Source organism: Bison bison, unplaced genomic scaffold (assembly GCF_000754665.1).
Source record: "Bison bison bison isolate TAMUID 2011002044 unplaced genomic scaffold, Bison_UMD1.0 scf7180017864362, whole genome shotgun sequence".
NCBI classification, from domain to species: domain Eukaryota; kingdom Metazoa; phylum Chordata; class Mammalia; order Artiodactyla; family Bovidae; genus Bison; species Bison bison.
This window is the reverse complement of record NW_011494934.1, coordinates 1,119,101-1,131,980: the sequence shown is the minus strand read 5'-3', so window position 1 is coordinate 1,131,980 and position 12,880 is coordinate 1,119,101. Positions and strand designations below refer to the sequence as shown.

Sequence of the window (12,880 nt, the reverse complement as noted above, 5' to 3'; positions counted from 1 at the left end):
ATTTTCAGCACCAGCAAAAAGACCTCCGCATTTCATGACTATTTTTTTCATCCTGGGTTCTCAAGTCGACGAAAGGTGAGATCCGGAAGTCAATTCACTATTCCCTGGGCCAGAACAACTCTCTGGGAACACGTTTAAGCTTCTGTCTGATGTCTCTTTATTTCCTTTTATCACAGCAATGCAGCAAGAGGAACGACTCAGGCCCTCGGCCAAATGACTCTGTGAATTTGGTTCACACCGGCCTTCCAAACAGTCTAGAAATCCTAGCACCATCACAGGCGAAGCCCATCTGGGAATGAAGAAAGCTGCCCATAAAGTATTCCAAAACCAGTTCCAAATTCTCCCACCTCTGATGCGGGTTTCAAATGCCTGTCTGAGCTTGAGCTTCTTCCTACTTTTCTCTTCCAAGGCCAGTTCAAGGTGAACAGAATCTCCTGGCCACCCAGACCCTGGGCTCCCTAGAGTCTGTTATTAGGAACACAATTATGATGAGGCAGTGCTCACCGTGTGTGTGTGTGTTCAGTCACTTCAGCCGTGTCCGACTCTTTGTGACCTTATGGACTGTAGCCCACCAGACTCCTCTGTTCGTGGAATTCTCCAGGCAAGAATACTGGAGTGGGTTGCTGCGCCCTCCTCCAGGGGATCTTCCCGACCCAGGGATCGAACTTGTGTCTCTTATATCTCCTGTACTGGCAGGCAGGTTCTTTACCACTAGCGCTACATGGGAAGCTCACAAGGTATACTGTTAGCTCCCAGAGTTCCAAGATCTTTCACAGACCTTACTAGCCAAAGGGCCCACCAGACGACTTCTTTTTTTTCTGGCCTTGTGTGTTTCTCCCCACTCCTGGGAACAGTGGCCCCCTGCCCTGTGGCCCCAGGTCCCTCCACACAAGGCTTCAGCCTGGCTGCTTCCTAAGGACCTGAGATGGGTACAAAGAGACACGGGGGCAGTTTAAACCTGTGGTTTTTCTAAAGCTATCTTAGGGCAAATATTTCTCTCGCTCATGGAGCTAGGAAAAAATTATACCTCTTTCCTGGCACCAGGGAGCATGGTTTTTAAATAGAAAACACTGCCCAGAGTACCTCCTCCACGCCCCCACCCCATCCCCTCCCCCCATGGAGAAACACACGTTCCCCCAGTGCCTCCAGGCGTCCAGGGCCATGCCGAATCTGGCCCTTTCCATCAAGGTCATAAACTGAAATTATAATCACTTCAATTCCGGAAGACTGGTCGTTGGACATAACCTCTCAAATAAGAAAAGGAAATTGAGCTTGAAAGGCAGGGGCTGTTTTCCTTAATCCTCTGACCACCATAAATTTGCTCCCCAAATATATCAGCTTGCATAGCTCCTAAATTTTCAGGATATAAAACATTTTACTTCAGGCTTTGATACACTGTACTAACATGTCCTTGTTTTCTCAATTTACAGCAAGACGGACCTTTTCCCCCTAAACTCAGCATTGGTGTTTCAATGGGACAGGAAATGGTGATGTTTTTGTAGTCTGTAATCCCACCGGCTTCCGAGGCTCTGTGTCAGCACCGCGGGCCATACTGTCAGTGGAAGATATTATATTGCTGGACCCTGGTGCTCAACAAAGGCCTTGTTTTATTTTTTGGTTTTTGACTTAAAGGTCTGCCCCTCCTTGATAGGCTAGACATCCATGCAATACAATGGCTTTCAGCATAATCTACAGGAAAATCTAAAAGAGTTAAGACACAGCTTTTCAACCACAGTGAAAATCACACCACCGGACAAGTGTAACATCTTTTGTGTTGGTGTATTGTGTTGGTATTGTAGCAAAATCTGGATTAACTATGTACACACACAAACACACCGCCCAGGTCTTAACCTTCCAGGTGACTCTGATGCTGCTTCTTAGCTTGGGCCTCATGTGGCGCTAGTAGTGAAGAACCTGCCTACCAACGCAGGAGACACAGGAGACGTGATCCTTGGGTCAGGAAGATCCCTTGCAGAAGAAAATGGCAACCTACTCCAATGTTCTTGTCTGGAGCACCCATGGACAGAGGAGCCTGGTGGGCTGCAGTCCATGGGGTCGCAAAGAGTCAGACACACCTGAAGTGACTTCCACGCACACACGTGGAACACTGGCTCAACCCAACCTAAACCCATACTTCCGAACTTGAGAATGGTTCCAATACCTTTTTCTTTCCTTTTCTTTTAAATTTGTGAAACAAGTTTAGCAAAAATATATTGAGAAGAAAAGCCAGAAACTGATATATATTTTTTTAATTTGTGAAGTTTCCAATATCCATTTTGGCTTGGATTCCCTGCATTGTGCCAGGCACAGGTGTGGGCTGAGAAGAAAGCCAGGCTCCCTTGAAGGTCCCAGTGCCATCCAGTATGGGCTGTGAGCCAAGAGGTCAATGCCTTTCCCCCTGCATCTCAGTGGGCAGCGCACGTCCCCCTCCAGAGAGCTGGGCTGACTGGTCTTGGCAGGAGGAGGCCGGGCACACGAACAGGCTGGGCGGAAGGAGCACCGGATTCAGCCAGGAACATGGCAGGGTGAGGAAGGCTGGGGCACAGTCTTGTAAGGCTTGATCACTGCCCATCCCAGCTTCAATGCTCTTAACCCACGACCCTTCCTTGGGCTTGGCCCGGAGAGGGAGACCCCAGGTGGCAGACTGGAAATGGTTCCTTTTTTTTTTTAAAAGATTCTCTGCTTCTGAAGTGAGGCTACAGCCTATGGATTCAGAGGACTTCCAGAACATTCTGACTAAGGTATGGATTTTCTCTTTCTCATGGAGAGAGAATCAAGACTTCTTGTCTCCTTTGGTACATTAGGTACAGAATAGGAGATGAGGGCTTTGCTAATAACGTCACTCTACATCACACGGCTCCAGCCATATCAAACAACTTCCTGGGCTTCGTATGCTTGCTCGCTGGGCTGGCCACCTTTCTTTACCAGTGTATTTGATTAAGTGAATTGCTTGGCAACACTTGTCAAACCTGCTCGAAATCCTGACCCAGGTAATTTCCAAAAAGGAAATTAAACAAAGCTCGAGGGAAACACCACCTTAGTCTTCATTCTGCTGCCGTGGATAGGAGGAGTGTGTGTTCGTAAGAGCTAACAACAGTGGGGTCCAAAGTACTCACCGCTGACAACCTGGCAGACCGTCTGGTGGGCTACAAAGGAAAAGAAACACAAAACATAATTCCTCGTGATTTTGCACAATCAAGCTGATTTTTTAAAAAGTTCATTCTTACTGTCTTACTTTGTTGACAGAATAGTACGCATGAGTCCCATTAATCCCCCACCTCAACCCCCGGTGAGCACAGTTAAACATACCCCAAGTGCCCTGAGCACTGGAACATTCCAGAAGTGTCTGTAAAGAGATGCAGGTGCAGTGTTCAAAGAAACGGCCTCTCACAGGGGAGGGCACCGTGGGCAAGGCCGGGGAGATGCGTTTAGGCTGCAACCCAAAGCACCATCTACTGTGTGATAAAATGGGCCGCGGGGGCACTGAGGCGCTACTTCAGAACCAGTCCAGTCTGACTCGCATTCCTCACGAATGGAACCAAAGCTTAAAAATTTACACAAAAAGAGACTTATATAATTGTGCGGAAACCGAAATAGGAGTCCCCTCCCTGGTTACTATGTTAGAAAAGAGAAGGACTACAAATCTTAGGCAGTTAACAACCACAGCTTCCTTTTACCTGTAACAAAATAAACACAATGATTGATCTATGAAATGCACATCGCTGAAAGATTTAAATAGAGTAAAAAGCTCTTTTCATTTGGAAGTTTACAAATTTAGAGGACCTGTTGAGATTAGAATTTTTCAAGGAAATCTTTTTCCTCAAGGATGGTGCAACTTCACAGCAAAGGAGATGGTAAAGAAAATTACTAAGAGCAGAAATGTTCTACATATTTCAGAAAAACGCACATACAACTGATACTCTGCTCCTCACCCACCAAAGACAGAGCCTCAAGGGATTTCACTTTCTACAAGTACAACTTCCTTTCTTTATAAGTGTTCCAGGAGCAAATACTCCTCCCGTTCTCTTCGGTCCATCTAGAACAGTGTATCACCTAACATATAGTAGATATGCAAGTACACTCATAAAAAAAAAAAGGAACTCAAGCTTTTCTCTAATTTGCTGCCTTATTCGGACTCTGCCTCATGACAGTAACTTAAAGGTCTCAAATAATCTTTTTGACGGTCAGTGCAAATGATCAGCAGAAACCTGGCTCACAATTCCAAGGAATCATGGAATTCTCAAGTCAGTCTGGGTGAGCTGGTCAAGGCCAAAGGGCCTTGGAGTGTTTCTTGCCATCTCCACATCGAAGAATTTTCTTGCTGAAAATAGCCAGAGGAAGCTAAAGCTGTCTTTCTTTAAACTACAGAAGGAAATGAAGGGCCAGAGCCTCCAGGAATAATTTTAACCCTGGGTTCGCGTGCACAGCTCAGAGCTGGACTTCAGGTGGGTGGGCAGAAGTGTCGAGTCAGAAGACCGTGCAGACATGTCGCTGCACAGGGTCAGGGGGTGCACAGCGCGACACACAATGCGGGTCTTCCCTCCCGCCCCTCGTCTGTAACCCTTCTGCACGGAACCATCTTCTCTAGCACTTCTGTAGCTCTGATGCCTCACGGGGGCCCTCAGCAAACACGGAAGTGACTGGACGGGGTGAGCAACAGACACGCACAGCAAGAGTGAACTCGCAGGGAGCGGTGCCAAGGCCACTAGTTACTTAGGATCCAGTTTGGAGCCTGAAAAGGGGCCAAAAGGTTAACCATTATTTACAACTGCCTCCCTATCAACCAACGAGCTGTTCTGAGTAAGAGCTCATTGAAGGTAAGCCAGATCCTGTGAAAAATTTCCCAACTCGATGGTTCTCTGCTCCCTCCCTCTCCAGGCAAGAGGGGAACACACGAAGAGGCAGAGTGATGTCACACCCCCACCCCCACCCTGGGATTTCCAGAGACATTCCAACAGAGCACTGGCCTGCCAGCTGTTCCCATCCAAATGACTCACTACCTTTTCATAATTCAGGTCCAGTACAAGAGTTTCAAAATAAAAAGCCTACAGAACGCATGCAAAACAAAGTCTGCCTTTCTAGGCTATCTAAATGGAGCCATATCTAAAAAGCATATATTTTACAGTAAAATGATTTTATGACTTCCTGCCTAAAATTTACCAGCTCTTCTTTCTATGTCAGGGAGGGAAAAAAAAAAAAAAACAAACAACAACTTCTCTTAAATATTCTTCTCTTAAACCATCCTAAGGGATGCTCTTTCTCACTGCAGAGAGGGGAGGCTGAAACAAACTTTCGCTCACAGTCAGTAGTACTGACTTTGCACCAAGTGTGTATACCTTCCTGGAAAGTTTCATCACATTTCACAAATCTTCCTACAAATGACCGGACTGTATTTACTGGATATAAAATAGACCAGGCTGCTCTTCTCCCTTCTTTCAAACACTAGAATTCAAAGTATTCATTTGAGACTCACATTGTGGGGCAGAACTACTATTTTAAAAAAAGATAAGGTGTAAAATAAAAGATAAGATTTAAAAAAAAAGATAAGAATTTCTCTCAATAAACAAGGCTTTACTATATAGCACAGGGAACTATATTCAATATCTTGTAATACAGTAGAAAGAATTTTAAAAAAGAATATAGATGTATACATATATGTGTATCACCAAATCATTTTGTTATGTGCCTGAAACACAATATGGTAAATCAACTACACGTCAATTAAAAAAAAATGTCTTTCCGTTTGTTGATTGTGAATCTGCAGGAAAAGTGGCCAAAAGAGCAGTTCTCAGGGGAAAAAAGGAAGGCTTTTAGAATGATGGGTCGTTAAGAGTTATAGAAAAAACGTGAGGGTTTGTTACTGCGGTACACAGGTGCTGGACAAAATGGAATTATTCAGTAGGCATTGACTGATCACCTGATAAACTCCCTAGGCTGGACAAAATTATCGTGAGGGCTACTACGAAAGACATGGAGTTTTTAATGTCCTGCAAAAGCAACACAGAAGTCTGATCTCAATATGACAGAATTCCCTGGGAGAGCTAGAGACAAGCAGAATCACTGGACTTAGCTGAATACTGTTCAATACATATACGCCATTCCAGTGGAACTGAGAAGTATATTTACTTTTATGAGACTTCTTAATGCTTCTGTGCTTCTGTGCTTCACCATGCACTTCCAAGCAAAGCCCACAAGTCAAGTTGCTTTTAACTTTCATAAACAAACGAAGAGCTAGGTCGAATTTCCCTTCTTTGCAGAATTGAGAAGCGGAGCAGGATGCGTATCACGGTCTTGACTGGAGGACGGAGAAGACAGAGAAAAGGCACTGCGTGACCAGATTCTTTTTTTTGGGGGGGGGTGGGCCATGACGTGTGGCATGCGGGATCTTATATAGCTTCCTGACCAGAGATTGAACCCGGGCCTCCGGCACTGGGAGTGCAGAGTCTTAACCACTGGACCACCACGAAGTCCCATGACCAGATTTACAATGACCCCAAAAGGGGCATGAGGACAGGGGATTTTGAGTCAGAAGACTCAGACGGATTTCCTGGTGCTGCAACTGACAAGGTGTGACACCTGAAGGAAAAGTATGTTATTTCTCTGAGAACCTTTTCCGCTCTTGTTATATGGGGATAACAACTCGTGCCTCTGTTGACCAAAACAGTGCTTCTCTGACATAAATTACTCCCTCTGATTGCTTTTTCTTCATAGCAGATTTCTGATCATTTTATTTTCTCTCTCTTTCTCCCTTCTACAGCGGAAGCTCCATGAAGGCAGAGAGACTTTTGCTCCTTTGTTCACTAAGCAATCTGCACAGCCTGGCGCATTCAAGTGTTCCATACGTCTTGTGGTTGCTTTGGTCGGAATGCTGTTGCTGTTGTTCAGTCGTTAAGTCAGTCGTGTCTAACTCTTCGCAACCCCCTGGACTCCAGCATATCAGGCTTCCCTATTCTTCACCATCTCCCAGAGTCTGCTCAAACTCATGTCCACTGAGTCAGTGATGCGATTCAGCCATCTCATCCTCTGTCACCCCCTTCCCCACCTGCCCTCAATCTCCCCCAGTATTAGGGTCTTTTCAATGAGTCGGCTCTGTGCATGGCCAACTATCTCTATGGAAATCCCGAAGTGCTCTCTCCCCTTATTCCAGGGTTAAATTAAGGGTCAGCTCAAACAATGGAGGTGAAAATCTGCCCAGTGTAATGACGGTAGCCTATCACTTTGGTCATTTATTGTCCAGATACTATACTCTGCACTATGCCCTTCAAATACCGTGGAGAAGATTTTCAAAAGGGGATCCTCCTTTGTAACTGATATTTATTGAATGTAGACTAGGCTGGGCATACTCAGTGACATAATTAGAAAACCCCATCAATTCAGCGGGGAAAATCAATCAATATATGATCAAATAGTTCTTACCCCAAAGCACTTCTAATTAACCAACCTTTTCACTTTTTAAACAATTGTGTTGGTGTCCTGAAGACAAATCATAAGTTTTAATCTGGTCCTGATTTAAATGATAGGAAGAGTCTTTTCTAGGAAAGATTTCTGATAGCAGTAAGATAATACATGCAATCAAATAGAACATTAAAAATAATAATGTAAAAATATAAGTAATAAAAATTCTGAGGCTAAAAGAATATGCATAAGACAACTGTATGAGCAAAAATCTTGTTCATATATTCTAACCAGCTTGCTTTTAGTGTTGAAAGGAGGGAAAAGATGTTTTCACTATCCATGATCTGTTGTACGTAATGGTTTCTAGGTTTTCTGACAGATCAATTTAAATAGCAGTCCCCAAGGAAAAACCCAAATGCATTTGTGCCCAAACCTAAAAACATTAAGGCGTATTACACTTAGTCAACTGTCCTACAGATTACATTTCACCATTTTCCAGAAAACTCAAGCGCTGAAACTTTGGTATAACATTTTTTTGTTTGTTTCTACCATTTGTTTAGTGACTTGACCTTGGATTGCCAGTTTTACCTCCCAAGCTCTGCTAGACACGGAAAACTGGGTAAATGCATGGCGGGGACTCGGCTATAAGCAGTTCTGTTTGTTCTGCTTTTAAATTATTTCTTTACAGATTCTGTTGAAGATTTTCCATTCGGCCGAACAAACTTCCTTTTACAAATCATGTGTAGGGGTTTTGCTCTCATGACAACCTCTGAATTATTAACACAATATGAGTCACCCAATCAAAGAATCTGTAACTAGATATTGTTTTCGTCTCTCTCGTGACCCCTTTTAGTTTATAAGTTCAAGGGTTAAGAGCTGCAGTGTTTCCACACACTGTAAAGCTCTGTGCAAAAGGGAATGGCTGTCATCACAGTAACCATCTCATTTGCTACTTTTCTAGCTCATCTCCTTTTAGAAGTTCATGATATTGCCATGGAAGGTCAAATGCAAGTATCTCTTCCAAGTTCCTAGCCTTTTGGAGTTTTCTGTATTTTCACACAGAGCTTCTTTGACTTATTATCTAATTATCCCAAACCCTAAGAATTTTCCTGGTTAAAAATAAAAAACTTTAAAATTCTGACATTTTACGTATCTTTTGTAATTTTTGACTTTAGAAGACGACCGCTTTTAGGCAAATACTCAGAACCCAAACGGTAATTTATAGTTCACTCACTGGAGTGGAGAATTTATTAAATCAACAGTCTTTCATTTCCTTACTGTGAAAGGCACACTTTGTTCTCCTTGATGAATTTACCTATTATCTCACTCTTTGCCCAGGAGGAATTCTCAGTATCTGCTTTAACAGACAGCAGTACTCACAAGCAGAAACATAAACACAGTAAGTGGAAAACACCTCCTGAGTGCCCCTGACTGAAACCTGCCCAGGCCCAGGGCGGTGACACTGCCACAGGTCTGTCTCTGGTTTACATAGTCTCAGCAGTCCGGTTTAGAAGAGGAGTCATTCAGATGCAGACAGTCGTAACAACACTAGAAGTTCCAGTTAATGATTAAATACGGGATGTCAAAGATACACTTACCTCCTGTTTAGTTACTTTGGATCCATCCTTCCCCTCTGTATTCTCTGGAGACTAAAAAGAAAATATTTGGGTGAATTGTATTTAAGTTGGAAAATGCATATTAAAAGACCACATAAGCCAATGATAATCTCCAGGGAAAAGAAAATTTGTAAAAGGATACGTTTTACACACACACACACACACACACACAGAGCATTTATCTGCATAACTGCTCTAATATTAAACCAGAATTGTTGCAAGAACTGATCTGAGCCCCTGTTCTCAATGTACATTCACTTGAAGCAATTTTCATTGATTTCTCTTGCCACCGGGGGAAAAGAACAGGGAGCCAATAGTCACTTTGTTCCCTAAGATGAGAGCAGGAAAAGCCCAGGCCAAGGGCAAAACTGTTATTTTCACCCCATACTCGCCTAGCTTTGATTCTAGCCCATTTCCTGATAAGACCTGACACATTTATCATGAATTCCCATTTTTCCATCAGTAACTCCAGGGTCCCTCCCACACTCCCGGCCCCAGCGGAATGGCCCAGCACCCAGCCACCCTAGCTGATTTCTTTCCAGAGTTTGATCCATCCCCCCAGGCAGCATCTGCCCACTCTTGTGATAGCGCAAACCTGACTCCTTTCCAGACTCCATAAATACACTTAGATTTATAAGGCAAATCAATTATGTCAATATATTTTTATTGGCTATACAATAAATAAGATGAAAACAATAATAATCAGAAAATTAAAACTATTTGACACAACACAGGAATAGAGTGGGTTTCCCAAGTGGCGCTAGTAGTAAAGAACCTGCCTCCCAGTGCAGGAGACTTAAGAGAGGTGGGTTCAATCCCTGGGTGGGGAAGAACCCCTGCAGAAGGGAACGGCTACCCACTCCAGTATTCTTGCCTGGAGAATCCCATGGACAGAGGAGCCTAGCGGGCTACGGTCCATAGGGTCGCAAAGAGTTGGACACAACTGAAGTGACTCATCGGACAAGCACGCAGGAATAGAGGAGTGGCTCAGACAGTAAAGAATCTGCTTGTAATGTAGGAGAACCAGATTTGGTCCTTGGGTCGGGAAGATGTCCTGGAGAATGGAAGGGCTACCCACTTCAGTACTCTTGTCTGGAGAATTCCATGGACAGAGAAGCCTGGTGGGGCTACACTCCATAGGGTCACAAAGAGTCAGACACAACTGAGCAACTAACACACACACAGGAATAGAGTTCCCAGGACAAAAAAAATACAAATAGCAAACTGACATTTGATACAATGCATGGCTTAGGAATGGAGAAGGCAATGGCACCCCACTCCAGTACTCTTGCCTAGAAAATCCATGGACAGAGGAGCCTGCTGAGCTGCAGTCCATGGGGTGGCTAACAGTCGGACATGACTGAGTGACTTCCCTTTCACTTTTCACTTTCATGCACTGGAGAAGGAAATGGCAACCCACTCCAGTGTTCTTGCCTGGAGAATCCCAGGGACGGGGAAGCCTGCTGGGCTGCCGTCTATGGGGTCGCACAGAGTTGGACACGACTGAAGCGACTTAGCAGCAGTAGCAGCATGGCTTAGAAAAGAAAACAGCTATGTGGTAATGCCTAGTCTGATAAAATGAGAAAAACATTTAAATGCTCCTCAAACCCACTGTTTGCTGGTGTTAGTGACACTGTAAATCAATATATGTTCAAAGAACAATCTGGCAATATAAAAAAGACACAGAGGACTAATCATGTAATGACAGAGTAATTCTGATTTTGGAAACTGGAACCAAGACTCAGAGAAAGCAACAAGAAGCTTTGTAAAAATACCGTTTTGTTTGTACTCTTTCTAATATGAAGTAACTGGAAACGACTCACAGGATCAGTAAATAACAGACAAATGTTTAGATAAACAATGTAATTATTAATGTTATGGGATTAAAAATAGTTAAGCTATGTGAACATATGGAAAGTCCACATAAAGTAAGATTAAATTTAAACACTTAGGTTACAGGAAAATCCCTGGCAGACCAGTGGTTAGGACTCCACACTTTCACTGCTGAGGGGCTGCGTTCAATCTCAGGTAGGGGAACTAAGATCATGTGAGCTGCACAGTGCGGCCAAAAAATATTAATAAATAAACGCTTAGATGATAAAGTAATATGTAAAAGTCAGGTCAGAAATAGATAAAGTCTTTGAGAAAGACAAAAGCTTTTCTTCTATGCAAACAACACAGTAAGCCTCTTCTTCCCTGGGACTGCCTGTTACCCAGTCTACGGATTTCTCTCTCTTCAGAACCTCCCAGATCCATGGAGTTCTCTCCTGTTTCCCCATCAAGCAACTATTTTTCCCCTCATCCATGGAATCCTCTCTATCATCAAGGAAAACAGAGCTTCTCTTTTCTCTCCCCACTTTCTGGCACAGGAATGTCTGGCTCATAGATCTTGTGCTGTATCAGGTGGCTGAGTTAGAGACAGAAAAATCTCGGATAATCTAAAAGGTGAGCCATTTGGCTTTGTCCATTTCCCCAGTTACCAGTGTGACCCTTCTGGCCACAAACCAGACGCTGTGTTGTCTGAAGTGCTGGGCTCTCATTCTTACTTATCAGGCCACACTTACTTATCGGCCCAGATCTGATCTGGGCTACCCTCTACGTGGAACTGACAGGCTTTTAAAGAAGCAGCACACAGCTACTACTTATTTGTTTTTTGGCCATGTGGGATGTTAAGTTTCTTGACCAGGGATTGAATCTACCCTCCCTGCATTGTAAGCGCTGAGTCTTAACCACTGGACTTCCAGGGAAGTCTCCACACAGCTTCTACTGACATTAAATGACATTAAAATTTTTTTTTTCCTTAAACTGGTATCATCCACAAATTTTTTTCCTTAGACTGATATTAACGACATTATGTTCAATATGCTTCCCGCCAGTGGATTTGTGACAGCAATATGACTGATCACTCTCTAAACTGACCTAATATTGTTCGTATTGGATGCAAATTATTGAAAAAGAGAAACTTGGAAACAACCCCCGCACCCCCCAAAAGAAGGCAGGTATAACTGAATATGTTAATTCTTCCAGATGAATGAATGAGCCTAAGACTGGAAACGGGAAGAGAGACAAATGTAGAAAAGCTGGTTTGTCTGGCAACTACTCTACGAGATCACTCTATAAACAAGCACACAGCAAACTGGTAGGCAGGAACAACCCAGATGATCTTCACCCTGGGGTCAGTGGGGTGCTGCGGCACACATGCAGGTCCAGACACCACTTCACTCTTGGCTCCCTAGCTCAGAGCCGTGTGATCTGGGACAGTGACCTGATCACGCGACTCCGTCTCTTTCTCTGATCAATGAGAGTGACACCTAACTCAAAGGGTCACGTTTACAATCAAGCGAGATACTGGGGAGAGCATTTCATAGACTGAATGGCTATACAGACGTTATACAACAAAACATATAAGACCTTCAGTCAGTCAGTTCAGTCGCTCAGTCGTGTCCAACTCTGTGACCCCATGAATCGCAGCACGCCAGGCCTCCCTGTCCATCACCAACTCCCAGAGTTCACTCAAACTCACGTCCATCGAGTCGGCGATGCCATCCAGCCATCTCATCCTCTGTCATCCCCTTCTCCTCCTGCCCCTAATCCCTCCCAGCATCAGAGTCTTTTCCAGTGAGTCAACTCTTCTCATGAGGTGGCCAAAGTACTGGAGTTTCAGCTTTAGCATCATTCTCTCCAAAGACACCCAGGGCTGATCTCCTTTAGAATGGACTGGTTGGATCTCCTTGCAGTCCCAGGGACTCTCAAGAGTCTTCTCCAACACCACAGTTCAAAAGCATCAATTCTTTGGTGCTCAGCCTTCTTCACAGTCCAAGTCTCACATCCATACATGACCACTGGAAAAACCACAGCCTCGACTAGAC

General features: G+C 44.0%; 1 protein-coding gene across 5 annotated transcripts in view; it reads right to left on the bottom strand.

Moving 5' to 3' along the window:
- HMGN3 (high mobility group nucleosomal binding domain 3) overlaps window positions 1-12,880 on the bottom strand; it is a 36,245-nt gene that overhangs the window by 3,523 nt on the left and 19,842 nt on the right. For 4 of the 5 annotated variants that reach the window (XR_826641.1, XM_010855241.1, XM_010855242.1 and 1 more), the window contains exons 2-3: window positions 8,994-9,044; window positions 3,117-3,146 (exon numbers count right to left, since the gene is read on the bottom strand). Coding sequence is in view for 4 of the 5 variants with exons in the window: in XM_010855241.1 (XP_010853543.1) it covers window positions 3,117-3,146; window positions 8,994-9,044 (81 nt within the window). In the remaining variant the exon portion in view is untranslated. The remainder of the gene's footprint in view (window positions 1-3,116; window positions 3,147-8,993; window positions 9,045-12,880) is intronic. The other variant, XM_010855243.1, reaches the window with a different exon arrangement.